The 16,633-nt window shown below is 39.9% G+C and overlaps 1 protein-coding gene across 1 annotated transcript in view; it reads left to right on the top strand.

Annotated features, from left to right (window-relative positions):
* Positions 1 to 16,633, top strand: part of LOC140714377 (ferroptosis suppressor protein 1-like) — a 38,321-nt gene that overhangs the window by 12,619 nt on the left and 9,069 nt on the right. The window contains exons 3-7 of the mRNA XM_073025590.1: positions 356 to 471; positions 604 to 723; positions 4,000 to 4,092; positions 11,511 to 11,619; positions 14,360 to 14,512. Of these exons, the coding sequence (XP_072881691.1) occupies positions 356 to 471; positions 604 to 723; positions 4,000 to 4,092; positions 11,511 to 11,619; positions 14,360 to 14,512 (591 nt within the window). The remainder of the gene's footprint in view (positions 1 to 355; positions 472 to 603; positions 724 to 3,999; positions 4,093 to 11,510; positions 11,620 to 14,359; positions 14,513 to 16,633) is intronic.

The raw sequence follows: 16,633 nt of genomic DNA, 5'->3' as shown, positions 1-16,633 counted from the left end.
CAGAGATAGCAAACACTCTTCATACGAGCAGTCTTTCACTCTCTGAATCATTTTCATGAACCTCCTTTGAACTGTCTCCAACGTCAGCACATCCTTTGTAGTAAGAACCATGACAACATGTGGAAGGTCCTGCACAATCTTCCAGCTTGGGCAAATAAGTGATGGGTAACAGTCACATCACACGTCCTAGGCAATGACCATCCCTGATCTCTGCCTATCCTTTATACTCAATGTCTTAGTTATTGTGAGCTGTATTTGTGCAGGGATAATTTTGATAGGTTATATACCTTTCCTTCCTGTACCTCATGTTGCTAATATTTTCATACCACTTGCTGTCATACATATCTTTAATTAGGATTTGCTAAGAAAACATTCATACCATATGATCTGACATTCAAAGCGAACTTCAAACAAGGCAAAGTCATAGATATTGATCTGCAAGACCAAGGTGTCATCATGGAAAATGGAGAGGTAAATAAAAAAATATATTTCTGACTCTTTAATAAGGGAATATGTCAAATATATTTTGGATTTTAAGCGAATTGTTGCACATCTTAGCATTTTAGTCCTAACAAGCACATTGCCTTTTCTTGTGTTTTGAAGGTCATACGTTATTCATACCTTATTCTGGCAACTGGAAGTACAGGTCCCTTTCCTGGGAAGTTAATTGAATCAGTTAGTAGAGAGACTGCCATCCAGATGTATGAAGATTTGGTAAAGGAGGTAATACCTACTGTATGTGTAGGCTAGCAGTTGATCTGGTGCGCATTTTAATCTACCCATTGCCTTCCATTCCACTGTCACCCTTCAGGAAGGAATAAATTTGAATCATGTTTATTATCACTGACCAATGTTGTGAAATTTGTTGTTTGGAAAAAGTACATGAACTGTGCTCTACATGCACTTTGAATTATATTTTATTAACTTATTTGTAGTGATATTTTGGTTCATGTGCTCTGTGTGATATATGTTTTGTGGGTGCGCCGTGGTCCAGAGGAACATTGCTTTGTTTGGTTGTACAGTCAGATGACAATAAATTTGCACTTGAAGTCAATATATTAAAAAAATTAATAAGTAGTGCAAAAATGGTTAGGTCATGTTCATGGTTCAATGTCCATTCAGAAATCTGATGGTAGAAGGGAAGAAGCTGTTCCTAAAATGTTGAGTATGTGCCTTCAGGCTCCAGAACCTCCTCCCTGATGATAGTAATGAGAAGAAGGCATGTCCTGGCTGGAGGGGGCCTTAATAATGGATGCTGCCTTTTGAAGATGTCCTTGATGGTGACAAATATCTCTACATTTATCCATCATATATATGCTTTCTTTTTAAAGGGAAAACTGCACTCTCAACCTGAATCTGCAGTCCAGAGTCTGCCAATTTTGAGAATCAATATTAAAACATTCCTGCTTACTGAAATACCCATGGTTGGGGCCTTAGGTTTCAGCTGCAGTAATCCTAAATGGGAATATTTGAAGATTTCCTACACACAATGAGCTGTCACTTGCCAGCACCATCTTATACCGGCTATAGAATATTTACACAGGCCGGGTTTTATTGTCAGTAGTCCCTTTCAATGAACCTCCTAAGAGATTGATTCCTTCTATTCTCACCAAGATACAACCAGGGCTGTTAGCAATTGCTGTCTGCTTTTTACTTGCCTTGTTATTGGTGGCCACAATATTGATAACCACAGAATCTATTTCCAGATAGACATTTTGCTCTGAAATGCCACCATTAATAATTCTGCATGTGCTAACCAGTCTGTAAAAGGAAATCAATTACTTTCCCCCTGATATTTGGATATTTTCACTACCAAATTCTCTAACAATTTGAGAATTAATTTTGTTGCATCTTGAGTCAATTTCATTTGGCTGATGGCATATGCATCTCAGCTGACCATGTTTTGGCGGAATGATTTGTTTTAAAGCATTTTCCTCAGATGAATCTGTCTCTGCAAAATTAGTACTATGACTTAAATCTACTTGAATTCAAAATGCAATTTGATAAATTGGTTTATATTGTCACATGTACTGAGGTACAATCAAACAATTGTTCTGTGTATCATGCATTCAAATCATTTTGTCACATCAGTGCATTGAGGTAGTACAGGGAAAAACAAGAAAAGATTGCAGAATAAAGTGTAACAGTTACAGAGCAAGAGCAGTGCAGGCAGATGATTAGGTGCAAGGCCATGACAAGATAGATTATGAGGTCAAAATCCATTTTAGTAGATAATCTGTTCATTAATCTTATAACAGTGAGACAGAATATGTCCTTAAGCCTGGTGGGACATGTTCACAGGCTTTTGTATCAGGGTAAGGGAGAGAAGGGCAAAGGTCAGATCTTTAATTACGTTGGCTTATTTACTGAGGTGACGGGAAGTGTAGACAGAGTCCACGGAGTGGAGCCTGGTTTCTGTGATGTTCTGAGTGGAGTCCACATCCCCCTGAAGTTTATTGCCATCTCAGGCAGAGCAGTTGCCAAACCAATCCATAAAAAAATTTTTTGTTGCCCCGAGTAACTTAATTGAAAGGCTTGTCATATGAGGAGCGTTTGATAGTTCTAGGCTTGTACTCACTGGAATTCACAAGAATGAGGGGTGACCTTATTGAAGCCTATCAAATGTTTAAAGGCCTCAATAGAATGGATGTGGAGAGGATGTTTCCTGTGGTGGGAGAGTCTAAAACCAGAGAACACAGCTTCAGAATAGAGAGGCATCGTTTTAGAACAGAGATGTGGAGGAATTTCTCTAGCCAGAGAGTGGTGAATCTGTGGAATTCTTTGCCACAGGCAGCTGTGGAGGCCAAGTCATTGGCAGAGGTCGATAGATCCTTGATTAGTGATGAAGGGAAATGGGGAGAAGGCAGGAGATTGGAACTGACAGGGGAAATGGATCAGCAATGATGAAAAGATGGAGCAAACTCAATGCACCAAATGGCCTAATTCTTCAGGTTTAAATTCAACTTATAATGGGGTGATGATATAGGAAGTATGGGTATAAAATAGGCAAGGTAGTTCCATGCTGTGCTTGATATATGTAATGTGTGATTCATGCCTCAGTTTTATTGAAGTCAGTTCTTAATAACAGCTCTTCGGTTATTCTTGTCCTGTTTTATGTATTGCTGATTATCTACTCTGTTATATTGTGTATCTAAGTCAAAGGTTACTGGGAAATAAGCAGAGGGGTGAAATGGAATAATGGGGCTTAATTTTCTGGAGATGACATGGGTCTGATAAGCCAAATGCTTTCTGCGTCGTTATGATGGCAGTTTGGCTTCAGAATCAGACATTTATGGGCTCAAACCTCACATATTTATAAGGAAGGTTCTGAATAGGTTAGGACTTTGTTACCAATGTACACAGGAAAAGGAGAGGAGATTTGATAGAGGTATACAAAATTATTTGAGGGATATAGATAGGATAAATGCAAACAGGTTTTTTCCGCTGAGTTTGGGTCACAGCCTAAGCTCAGAAGGTCGGGCAATTTGGGAACAAGCTGCCAGGGGAATTGGTGGATGCGGGTTTGATTTTAACATGTAAGAGATGTTTGGATAAGTACGTGGATGGGAGGAGTTTGGAGAACTATGGTTTAGGAGTGGGTTGAAAGGACTAGACAGAATAACACTTTGGCACTGACTAGATTAGGCCAAAGGACCTATGCTGTAATGCTCCATGACTCAATTAGGTCTTTTACTCAGGCTGGTGCTCCTTTCCAGTATTGAAGGAGAGCTGTTATTGGGTCAGACATTAAACAGAAACTTCTTGCCTGGATATTCAGGGAAAAGCAGAGGTGTCTCAGCCATTACGTCTCCCTAAACCACCATCAGTAAAAAAGAGACGATGTATTAATAATCACATTAATATTTATGCTACCTGATTGTTGTATTTCTTTCATTAATATCGAGACTGTATTTAACTGGCCACAGAATACTTCCAGACAACCAAGGTTGTGAAAGGCACTAAATGAACCCAATCCTTTCTTTTTGTTGTTCCATATAGATTCAGGTTGCTGAGACAATTGTTATAGTTGGAGGCGGGCTTGCCGGCGTAGAATTAGCAGCGGAGATCAAAACCGACTACCCCATGAAAGAGGTAATCTGGCACTGAATAGAAGTTTCAGATACGTTTTCTGTTTGATGACCTGCTGCCCAGTAAGCAGTGGTAAATACTTCAGTTGAAATTTGGTACTTTTGTCTGTCCTAATTTAAAAGGTGCTTCCCACAGTGACATTTATATTTTAGATCAACCCTTTCCCTTCCCATCTCTCTGTTTCAGTACAGAGAGAAACACCCCGAAACAAAGGCTTTCATGAGCCTTTTCTAGTTCTGATGTAGATTCTTGGTGTGAAACATCAACTGCTTACTGTTATGTTTTATAACTTCAAAACATTTAATTAATTCAAACGAAGATGGGAGTCTGAAAATACGGGTATAACTGAGTTTACTTTAAGTGTATCACGTGGTATCATGAAGATATACGTAATTAACATATTTTGAATTATTTAACAAGAATACTTAATCAAACAATATATATATACAAGGCTACTCAAATATTATTGAAATATCAAATACACAACACTTACTTCTCTCCATAAATGCTGTGTGATCTGCAGAATCTCTTGTCTTTATCATTAGGTTTAAACTTTGATCCTTGTTTGTCTAACAGTAGAACTGTCATGAATGACACTTCTGCTTTTCATTCCTTAAATTTCACAACCTGATTCCCTGTTTCAAAGTTCAAAGTAAAATTTACAATCAGAGTACATACAATTCACCATATACAACACTGAGATTCTTTTTCCTGCAGGCATACTTAGCCGATCTATAGCACAGAGTCAATGGACAAGAAACTGTGCAAAAGTAAATATAAGTAAATAGCAATAAATGATGAGAGCACAAAATAACAAGACGAAGAGTCCTTAACATGAGACCATTGGTTGTGGGAACACCAGAAATAGAATGAGTGCAGTTATCCCCTTTTGTTCATGAGCCTGATGGCTGAGGGTTAGTAACTGTTCCTGAACCTGGTGGTGCGAGTCCTGAGGCTCTTGTACCTTCTACCTGAGGGCAACAGCAAGAAAAGATCCTGGCCTGGATGGTGAGGATCTCTGATGATGGACGCCGCTTTTCTACTACAATGTTTCATGTAGATGTGCTCATTGGTTGGAAGGGCTTTACCCCTGATGTACTGGGCCGAATCCACTACCTTGTGAAGGATTTTCCACTCAAAGGCACTGGTGTTCCCATACCAGGCCATAATGCAACCAGTCAGCACACTTTCCACCACACATCTACAGAAGTGTGCCAAGGTTTTTGATGACATGCCGAATCTCCACAGATTCCTGAGGAAGTAGAGGCACTATTGTGCTTTCTTTGTAATTCTATTTATACAATCAGTCCAGGACAGGTCCTCTATGATACTTCCTTATGAATTGGGGTGCTCAATATCAAGGCTAAACATATATGGAAGGTTAACTCTCCCCACAAGTGCTGCCTGGCCTGCCAAGTATTTCCAGCATTTTATGTATTTATCTCAGCCCTCGCATCATACAGATTTATGACACCTTCATCAAGCAGCTTTGCTCCGTCTGCCGCAGCAAGTGAGGTTTGCCAGTTGCCCCTCATTTTAATTTCTACTTCCCGTTCCTATTCTGACAGGTCAATCCATAGCCTCCTCTACTGCCACAGTGGGTGCATATTCTGGTTGGAGTAGCAACGCTTCATATTCCCTCTGGGTAGTTTTCAACCTGGTGACATGAACATCAATTTCTCTAACTTCTGGTAATTTCGCACCCCACCCCCTTCTCTACTTTTGCATTCTGGCTCCCCTCTTACCCCTTCTCTTCTCCTCATCTGCTCCCCACCTTCCTGCGATGCCCCTCCTCCTTCCCTTTCTTCTATGATCCACTCTCCTCCCCTATCAGATTCTTTCTTCTTCAACCCTCTACATTTTCCAACTTCACCTCGCAGCTTCTCACTTCATCCACTCTCCTTCTCCATTTCACCTGCCAGCTTGTCCTCCTTCCCCTCGGGCCACCCTCTTATTCTGGCTTCTTCCCCCTTCCTTTCCAGTCCTGATGAAGGGTCTTGGTCCGAAACATCATTTGCATATTCCTCTCCATAAATGCTGCCTGACCTGCTGAGTTTCTCCAGCATTTTGTATGCATTGCTCTAGATTTTCAGCATTTACAGAATCTCTTGTGTTTGTCATACAGACTTAAACCTTGATCCTTGCTAGTCTAACAGTAGAACTGCCATGAGTGACCCATGTTTACTTTTCATTCCCTGATTCGCTGTTTCCCTGTTTATTTCCTTATGAATTCAGGTGCTCAATATCAAGGCTAAACATAAAAGTTTAGAAATTAGGATATGGTACTTTTTTTCAAGCATCTTATTTTCTTCACAAATTTCTATATGATTGTGAGCATTTCTGGCTGAAATGTTGCCTCTAAAACTTCAACTGAACATATTTGGGTCAGCCTCCAGAGGACCACGGAACTGTCGTAGGATTTGGAGGCTTGCATGCTTCAGTGACCCAGAGAGCTATGTTGGCTGGAGTCAGAGCTTTATACTTTGGCTCTTGGTAGGGTCACCAATGCCAGGCAGGTCAAAGGGCAGAGGCCAGGTTCACGGGGTCCAGCTCAGGGCTAACAACCCTGACTGGTAAAACAAAATTGTTATGGAAACAGCAATGAAGATTCCTTCTACATCTGAGTGTGACAGTATTCCTGAGTCTCCACCAGGGACTTGCATGATGATAGTATTGAAAACGAAGAGGGAGCTACTGGCATGATGAAGGAAGCCTCTGAACACCGCCAGAGATGGAGGACGTTCCTTGCTGCCCTAAATGCCAGTGGTGTAATGGGTAGTAAAAAAAATATTTGGACAAGATTCACTCTTGGTCAATCTGCACCATTTCCTTTTTATTTATGGCAGAGAGGAGCGCATTTCCCATGCAATGTTGGAGCATTACATAGGCAATTAGGTCTAGTTGGTCAGTGAGCGGACTGAGTTCAGCTCTTTCATGAAAACCAATTGTGCTTTTTCAGGACAACTAGCTTTTCACAACGTACATATTTCCAGATCATGTTCTTGCCTTTGATCCTTTGGACAGAACCACACACGATAATATCCACTCCCCACCCTCTGGATCACTCATGGTCACCCTGCATCCTCCCCCAACCAAATAACTAACTTCAAACCCCAGTCCAATATTCGTAGCCCCAGCCCTTAGCGTTGTGGCTTTTTTGCAAGATGTGCAGGAGGCTGAATACCAACACTTCAATATTTGACAATGGCTTCTTCCCTACTGCCATCATGTTCATGAACCAACCTGAAAAAAGCAAAGAAAACTATATTTCCTTCAACTTGCCCTAATGTTATTATGTACATTTTTGTTTATTCTGTATGATTCATGTTTATTTAAATGTATGTAATTTATATTTGTAATGTATTGTGCTGCTGCAAAAGGTAATATTCATGGCATTTAATCCCTGGGAATCTATACCCATGACAATAAACTTGAACTTGATCTCCGTGACCTGTTGCCTATGTCAGATATCACCAGGACTTGATCAGTACCTCCAATGATACTGCTTGCAGCTGCCCACACCCCCTCACCAGTCCTTACCTAGCCTTCTATTTCAAACTCAGACGTAGACGAGGGCTTAAATCATCAGCTCTCCCTGCTGCTAATGTCTGCCTTAGTCTTGATCTCAGCCATCACATATGAGTCCTCAGGTGTTCGTCATTACTGACAAAGAGAACTAGAGCATTTTATTAAACTACAGCAGGATGTTTGGAATTCAAAGTACCAGCGGCTGTACTTCATCAGCACTTGGACGTGATTTGACATATATTGCCAAAGACTCCTGCAAATAGATGCACCCTACCTCCCAGGACATGCTCTCTTCTCACTGCTACCATCAGGAAGAAGGTACAAGAGCCTCAGGACTAGCACCACCAGGTTCAGGAACAGATACTGCCCCTCACCTATCAGGCTCTTGAACCAAAGGGGATAGGTGCACTCAACTTCACTCGCCTCATCATCCTCACAACCATGGACTCACTTTCAAGAACTCTTCATCTCATGTTCTTGATATTTATTGCACATCTATTTATTATTATTGTTTCTTCTTTTGTATTTGCACAGTTGTTGTCATCTGCACTCTGGCTGAATATCCTGGTTGGGCAGTCTTTCACTGATCCTGTTATGGTTATTATTCTATAGATTTGTTGAGTATGCGCACAAGAAAATGAATCTCAGAGTTATATATGGTGACATAGTTGTACATTGATAATAAGTGAACTTTGGAGAGCATTCTGACAGGTTGTATCGCTGCCTGGAATGGAGGCTCCAATACACAAGATCAGAAGAGGCTGTAGAGGGCTGTAGACTCCACCAGTTCCATCATGGGCTGAGTTATACGGAAGGATTGAATAGGTCAGGATTTTCTTCCCTGGAGCACAGGAGAATGAGGGAGATCTTACAGAGGTAAACAAAGCTATGAGGGGTATAGATAAGGTGAATGCATGTAGGCTTTATCCCTCATATTGTAATGATTTTGGGTTCCCCGGCTGCAAAGCCTGAAACTCAAAAGAAGATTTTAAGCCCTGTCCAATATAGATATTTACCAATACCCTCACTATTCTTCATCTTCTTCGTCTTCCTCTTGGGCCATCAGTTCCCAGTGGAGCATATATCATTGATGACCTCCCATTTCCATTGTCCAGAGTCGATTGCATGGTTGGAGTTGATCAATGTTTCTGTAATCCATTGTATCCACTGTACAGGGGATTGACCTATTCAGCTTTACCAGACCCCTGTTGACCAGCCCTACCCATTTCCACCTCTCATGATGGGGAAATAAGGTTGGACTTAGAGAGGTGAGCTCTCATTATAGGGAGGTTATACTGTATCACCCTATTCTTCAAGGACTAGCTTTCTTCCCTGTGTAGCCTCTGAAGCAAGGTTTTAGCTGCCAGCCCACTGCTTGAGTCATAGGTCCGTCCCCCCCCCCCCCACAAACAAAGTGGAGATACTTCCAGCTAATGAAGTTGTTTTAAAACAGCTTATTTTATTTTTAATGATATACATTTAACTTTAGACAAATTAGAAGAACATGCCAACAAGTTCCAGGTTCAACTTCAAACAGGTTACTGCTTGCAATTTATATCAAGAACTGGAGACTAGTTCTTGTTTACAGCAAAAGAATATTTGTTAAAAGGTTAACTTTATCACCAACAACTGTGACCCTTTGGAAAGATCACATGGTTGTGCTAGAAAGCCGAGTGTAACGATAAGGCTCTCAGGCCCTGTAAAGTGAATATTTGGTGAGACCAGAACTAGAGGTCATAGAGTGAAAAGCAATATATTCAAGGGCAATCTGAGGGAACTTTTTCACTCAGAGGGCAGTGTGAGTGTAGAATGAGCTGCCAGCAGAAGTGGTAGATTTGGGTTCAATTGTAATATTTAAGAGAAGTTTGGATGGGTAAATGGATGAGAGGTGTATAGAGAGATATGGTCCAGTTACAGGTAGGTTTGTCTAGGGAGAAGATTGGGACAGCACGAACTGAAAAGGCCAAAGGGACTGTTTCTGTGAGGTAGTGCTCTATGATTCCATGACAATACCTCTTTGTTAACTTGTTTTCCGTTTATATGGGGTGACTACAGTTTATCAGGACAGAGTTTCTGATATCCTATTAAATTACCCGAAAGACATGTACTTCCAGCAACCCACCTACTTAACTCTAGCCTGATCACAGGACAATTTACAATGACCAATTAACCTACAACCGGTACGTCTTTGGATTGTGGGTGGAAACCGGAGCACCCAGAGGAAACCCATGCAGTCATGGGAAGAACATGCAAATTCCTTACAGATGGCAGCGGATTTGAACTCCGAGCACCATAAAAGTGTTGTGCTAATCGCTACACAACAGTAGCACCCACGTGTACTTGTCTTATAGACACCTGACACTGGGTCTGGGATGGACTGAGTGAACACTGATGCAGATTTTAAATGCACTTGCTCTCTAATTGCGTCCAGCAAATGAAACTCATGTGTGAAATTTGCAGTCGGCAGCAAATACCCTCAGCTCACTGCTGTTCTTAGTTATAAAAGTGCAGACTCAAGTAATTTTATTGATTTTCAGTGGTGAAGCTCTGCGGGCAATCAGTCGTCTGTATCATGCACAATATCACATGTACTGGAAAATATGAGCCCTGACCATAAAATTATTGAAAAGGCTCAACAGCCACTGAAGTCATAGGCACAAACACAGAATGATTAAACATTTAAATCCTTCAAACACTCCTTCTGAAACACTCAAAGCAAGTGGAAAAATCTGAAGAAGTTAAGTGAAAAACCTAGCAAATAAACTAAACTATAAATATCTTTCTAAATTATTTTAAATGTTTTTAAATGCAAATTAATGAACAACTTTTTCTTGGAGAATTTTATCAGCAGTTTTAAATTAATAAGCCAAAGGGAATGATTTTAATTCCCAAACCTCATACCGGTCTCTGGCACCACAGTGGGTTTTGTCCATCTCACATTATCAGCCCAGGAAGGCGGGAGCAGAAAGTAGCAGCAGTGGAGAATTCCGAGCCTGCCAAATGAAAATATTTTTAGCCTTTATAGATCCAGACCAGAAGTTGACAACAACAATGATCTCAGATTTCACTCTGCCATATGGTCCATGTTATGACTTTAAAACAGGATTTATTCTATTTTGTGATTAGCCACTGTTTCTGGAGAAGCTGCCTGCTGCTTCAGGTGACTAATTCTGGTTTCCATATGGTTATTTTAGTAATCTCTTGCAGGCATTGAGTCCTGCTGTTGATACAGAATCCTACTCCTACTTCCTGGAGCCCTCTTGCCTCCTCTTTGCTAAAATTCACCATTTAATCCATTTGTATTGCTAAGAACCAGCTATTTTTGGGCAGGGGATATAGAAGCCTGTCATTCCACATCACTAGGCTCAAGAATTGCTACTTCCCTTCAACCATTCAGTACCGAACCAACCAGCAAAACTGGTTTAGCAACACTATGATCATCTTGATAACTTTGCACGAAAATCGACTTTAGATTTTTTTGTTCTAATCAAGTTCTTTATTGTTAAAATTGTGTACATCTGTTTAATTTTGTGAATGCTGCTTATGGTGATTATTACCCCAGAAGACCCTTCCAGATCTGAACCACTCTCTGGATAAAAACTGAACTTCCCCAAGAGATGACCAAGTAACTTCCCAACATTTTAATTCAGGTTTGAAGTTTCCACAGTATTCTCAGCAAAATAAATTCTGAAATTCAAATGTGCTTAAATTCAGTGTTTAATTTCTTCGGTTTAGTTTTGTGTTGAATGCCTTATTGATTGATTCTGCTGATATCAGGTGAAAATTCACTTCAAATTCATTAAACATGTTGACTACAACCGTGATGTACAGGAAATTAAACTGGACAATGTTTGTCTAACACACTTAACCCCCTTATTTGTTTTTCTTTCCAGGTAACATTAATTCATTCCACTTATATTCTTGGCGATTCTGAAGTTTTACCCAGTGTTAGGAGAGGAGTGAAAGAAATTCTGGTGAATAAAGGGGTGCAACTTCTATTAGGTAATGTCATATCAATCAATAGCATCATGTACAGTTAACGCGTCATTTTCTGAAAAGATTGAATCAGAATCAGCACATCTTATGAAATTTGTTAACTTCACGGCAGCAATATCATGCAATACATGATAATATATTGAGTGTGTGCCTTCAGGCTCCTGTACCTTCTTCCTGTTTGTAGCAATGAGAAGGGGGCATGTCCTGGATGGCGGAGTCCTTAATGATGGATGCCACTTTTCTGAGGCATCGCTCCTTCAAGTTAACAGATCAGCTAACAGAATGAATATAATAAAATGTCTACATGATACCACAATAGAAGTCTAACTGCTGTTCTCCTGTATTATGGAAAACATCTAAGAAAAAATGTTAGTTATTTTATCACACTTACTTTATCTATAAAATCATCGATCCCCATTTCAATTCCATATAAAATGGGGAGATGTTAATCATTGTCCTTTAAAAGGAAGTGTAGAGCCTGGTTTAATGAAATCCTTAGGAAATACTTTGCATGATGCTATTACAGATTGAGGCATTTGGGAGTTCTGAGTTCAACTCCAGCGCTGTCTGTAAGGAGTTTGTACATTCTCCCCATGAACCATGTGAGCTTCCCCCCAGAGACTGAGATGTATTGGTTAGTTGGTCATTGTGAACTGACCTGTAATTGGGGTAGTATTAAATAGGCAGATTATAGGGTGGTGTGACTCATCGGGCCGGAAGAGCCAGTTACACTCTGTATCTCTAAATAAATAAAAATAAATGTTCTAATTAAGCAGATTAACACAGGTTTGAGAAGAAGTAGAATGTGCAACATGAAGATTTATTGATGGTTAAGAGGAAATAAAAGCATATATGGAAATACATCTTCCTCACTTTAGCCCTGTAGTTCAGAGGTTCAGAGTTCACTAACTATTCCCATTATAAAATTGTTTATAATTGTGTCAGATCCCATTAAACAGCCATTACAAATTCCCAATCCACCCGTCAAATAAAGACTCCCATGAAGCTGCTGTTGCAGATTTTTTTAAGTTTTGAGGGAGTTTAATTGACCCACGAATGAACACATTTACAAGGACCGCTGCCACCACCATCCAGGCCATTCACCCTTCTTACTACTGCCATCAGCAGGAGATACAGGTCCCACATCACCAAGTTCAGAAACAGTTATTACCTTTCACACCATTAGGCTTTTGAACCAGCACAGGGAACATCACTCACCTCAACACTGAATTGATTCCACAGCCTCGCTTATAAGGACTCAACAACTCATGTTCTCAGCATTTTTTTATTTATACAATTTGCCTTCTTTGTACATTGGTTGATTGTCAGTCTTTATTTATACTTGTCATAAATTCTATTGTATTTCTTTATGTTCCTGTAAATGCTTGCAAGAAAATGAATCTCAGGGTAGAATATTGTGACATCTATGTACTTTGACAAAAAAATTATTTTGACTTTGACTTTGTCTCCATCTTTCTCCCACTGGCACTCCACTCTTAAAGCTGGCCACCACTAGATATTTACAACAAGCCAAGGATGAAGGAGATCTCCATCTCCAAGTCTTCCTTCCCTCTTGGGAATACCACACAGGTTTTGCTTTATGCTTCTGCATGGTATGTTTAACATATGTATCTGAGCTGACGCAAAGTTATACTCAGTGGCCTCAATGTTCAATACCTCCCGTACTTAATAAAGTGGCCTCTGAGCATATGATAGTGACCTTCTGTTGCTCTAGCCCATCCACTTCAAGGTTCGACATGTTGTTCATTCAGAGATGCTCTTCTGCACACCACTGTCATAATATGTGCTTATTTGAGTCATTATCACCTTCCTGTCAGCTTGAACCAGTCTGGCCATTCACCTCCGACTTCTCTCATTAACAAGGCATTTTCACCCACAGAACCAGTGCTCACTCAATGTTATTTTTTCGTAAACTCCAGAGATGCTTGTGCCCAAAAATCCCAGGAGTTCTGCAGTTCCTGAGATACTCAAACCACCCCGTCTGGCACCAACAAACATTCCACAGTCAAAGTCACTTCGATCACCTTTCTTTCCATTCTGATGTTTGGTCTGAAAAACAGCTGAACCTCTTGACCGTGACTACATGTTTTTATGCATTGTGTTGCTGGCACATGATTGGCTGATTAGATATTTACATTAACGAGCAGGTGTACATGTATACCTACTAGAGTGGCAACCTAGTGTATGTCTGTGGACCCTTATCCAGCCTCTCAATGGCACAGACACTAACTATCTCAACAGTAATTTTCATCTTTATTGATTTGAGGAAATGACAATTGGATAGGAGAAGCATGATTATCTGACAATTTTCTTGTGTCTTTTGGATTGTTTTTAAAGTTCTCTAATCAGTTTTTAAAGTTCTCAGTGGTCTGAGACCGGAGTACATCACAGAATCGCTTTCAGTTCATAATCCTGCTCAAGTTTCAGGTCTTCCACCAGTCTCTTAAATTTAAACTACCTCATTCAAAAGATAATTGGAACTCAATACTGTACCTAAAACTATAGGAGTTGCAGACTCAGTTAGCACTTTTTAACACAAGCTTAAAACCTATTTATTTAACTTTGGTTTTAACTAACATATTTTTGTCTTTTATTTTCATGTTTGAACTTTATCCCATTGTAAACCACTTTGAACTGCGTTGTCTGTATGAAAAGTGCTCTATAAATAACATTACTATTATTAATCTGAATCATGGCATATTTTGCATTTTGTTCTTTCCAAAAGGACATAAAGTCAATAACCTGACAGAACTTGTTCTGAATAAGGCTCAGAAAGACATTAAAGTGGTGACAGACAAGGGGAAAGAGATCATAGCAGATATGGTTACCTGTTGCACTGGAATAAAGATTAATTCATCCGCATATGTCAATGCACTCCGTAAGTTCTAATTATGATATGTTATGTTATCTCAGTCATACAGTTTGTGCTGAATCTCTGTTCTTCATTTGATACATACTCCACTTTCACTTGGAAAGTTCAATTCCAATTTATTGTCATTCAGCTGTACATATGTATAGGACTAAACAATAAACATTCCTCCAGGACCAAAGTGCAAAACACAGTACATATATCACATACAGCACCTAAAATAAAACAGACACATCAATATCAACAGATAATTCTGTAGACATGCAAGTTAACATACCATGCATATACAGCATATAGTTAAATATACAACATTACAATGCTACTGGCACTGTCATAAAGAATGTGTACTGGGTGGTAGCAGAGTGTTCATAAGTCTTACAGCCTGGGGGGAGAAGCTGTTACCCAGCCTAACAATACTTGTTCTTATATTGTGGCTACACCTCAACCATCAGGCTCTTGAATAAAAGGGATAACTACACTCATTTCATTGAACTGTTCCCACAACCAATGATCTCACTTAAAGGACTCTATCTCATTATCCTATGTTCTCATTATTTATTGCTATTTATTTATATTTGCATTTATATTTGTTTTCTGCACTTCAGTCAATCCTGTTGTAGTTACTGTTCTGTAGATTTGCTGGATATGCCCACAGGAAGAATGAATCTTAGGTTTGTATATGGTGACATATATGTTATTTGTTAATAAACCTACTTTGAACTTTGATGGTAGGAGGTCAAAGATACTGTGGGTTGGATGGGAGGAGTCGTTGATAATGCTGAGGGCTTTGCAAATGCAACACTCCTGGTGCTGGATGGTAAGGGGAGAGAGAGAGAGGTCTCAATGATCTCAGTCCTCAAGATCTAAGCAGCTCTGAAGTTGAAAAGGGAACTTTGTCAAATCTTCATTGTTTTGCTATGTAATAGCAGCAAATTCAAACGGGTATACTTTTTGTGTGTTTGAAGTTCATTAAGAATAATTACAAAGTTTGATATACTAAATTTAGGGTGTTAAATTTCCATTTTTTTGTCCTCAAACAGTAATAGCTTAAAATTTCTAAGGTTAAGAATCAGAATCAGAAACAGGTTTAATATCTCCGGCATGTGTCGTGGAATTTGTTAACTTAGTAGCAGCAATACAATGCAGAACATAATAATAGAAAAAAATGGTGAATTACAGTAAATATATATACATATAGAACATAGAACATAGAATAGTACAGCACATTACAGGCCCTTTGGCCCACAATGTTGTGCCGACCCTCAAACCCTGCCTCCCATATAACCCCCCACCTTAAATTCCTCATATATAGTTAAATTAAATAGAAATAAAACAATAGCGAGGTAGTGTTCATGGGTTCAATGTCCATTCAGAAATCGGATGGCAGAGGGAAAAAAGCTGTTTCTGAATCATTGAGTGTGTGCCTTTACGCTTCTGTACCTCCTTCCTGATGGCAGCAACGAGAACAAGACATGACCTGGGTGATGGGGTTCTTAATGATGGCCGCTGCCTTTTTGAGGCATCTTTCCTTGAAGATGTCCTGGATACTATGAAGGCTAGTGCCCATGATGGAGCTGATTGTTTACAACTCTCTGCAGAAGTTTGTAAAAGATTGTGCAGAGTACTAATGGTCAGTATGCATATAGAGTAATGGAGAGAATGCAAAAAGACGGTGAAATAGATCTGACTCCCCTCTTTGAATTTCTCCACATACTGAAGTACTGGTGTGAGTTTGCTTCTAATTGTGTGTCAATACTTTCTGAGAATTCCCACAGGCGTATGATCATTGTTATTCAAGAATATGGTCATGGTGGCTCAGGTCATTACAGCTCCTTTCAAATCAGTCTAGCTAAAGAACAGATCTTTGCAAGAGCAAACACGAGGAAATCTGCAGATGCTGGAAAATCGGCTGGTGTGGAATACTGCGTCTGGTGCTCCCAGTGTGGCCCTTTATATATTGGTGAGACCCAACGCAGACTGGGAGACCGTTTCGCTGCACACCTACGCTCGGTCCGCCAGAGAAAGGAGGATCTCCCAGTGGCCACACATTTTAACTCCATGTCCCATTCCCATTCTGATATGTCTATCCATGGCCTCCTCTACTGTCAAGATAAAGCCAAACTCAGGTTG

The sequence above is a fragment of the Hemitrygon akajei genome, chromosome 21 (assembly GCF_048418815.1).
Source record: "Hemitrygon akajei chromosome 21, sHemAka1.3, whole genome shotgun sequence".
In the NCBI taxonomy this organism is placed as follows: domain Eukaryota; kingdom Metazoa; phylum Chordata; class Chondrichthyes; order Myliobatiformes; family Dasyatidae; genus Hemitrygon; species Hemitrygon akajei.
Note: the sequence above shows the minus strand (reverse complement) of the source record. Positions and strands in the feature narration are given on the sequence as shown.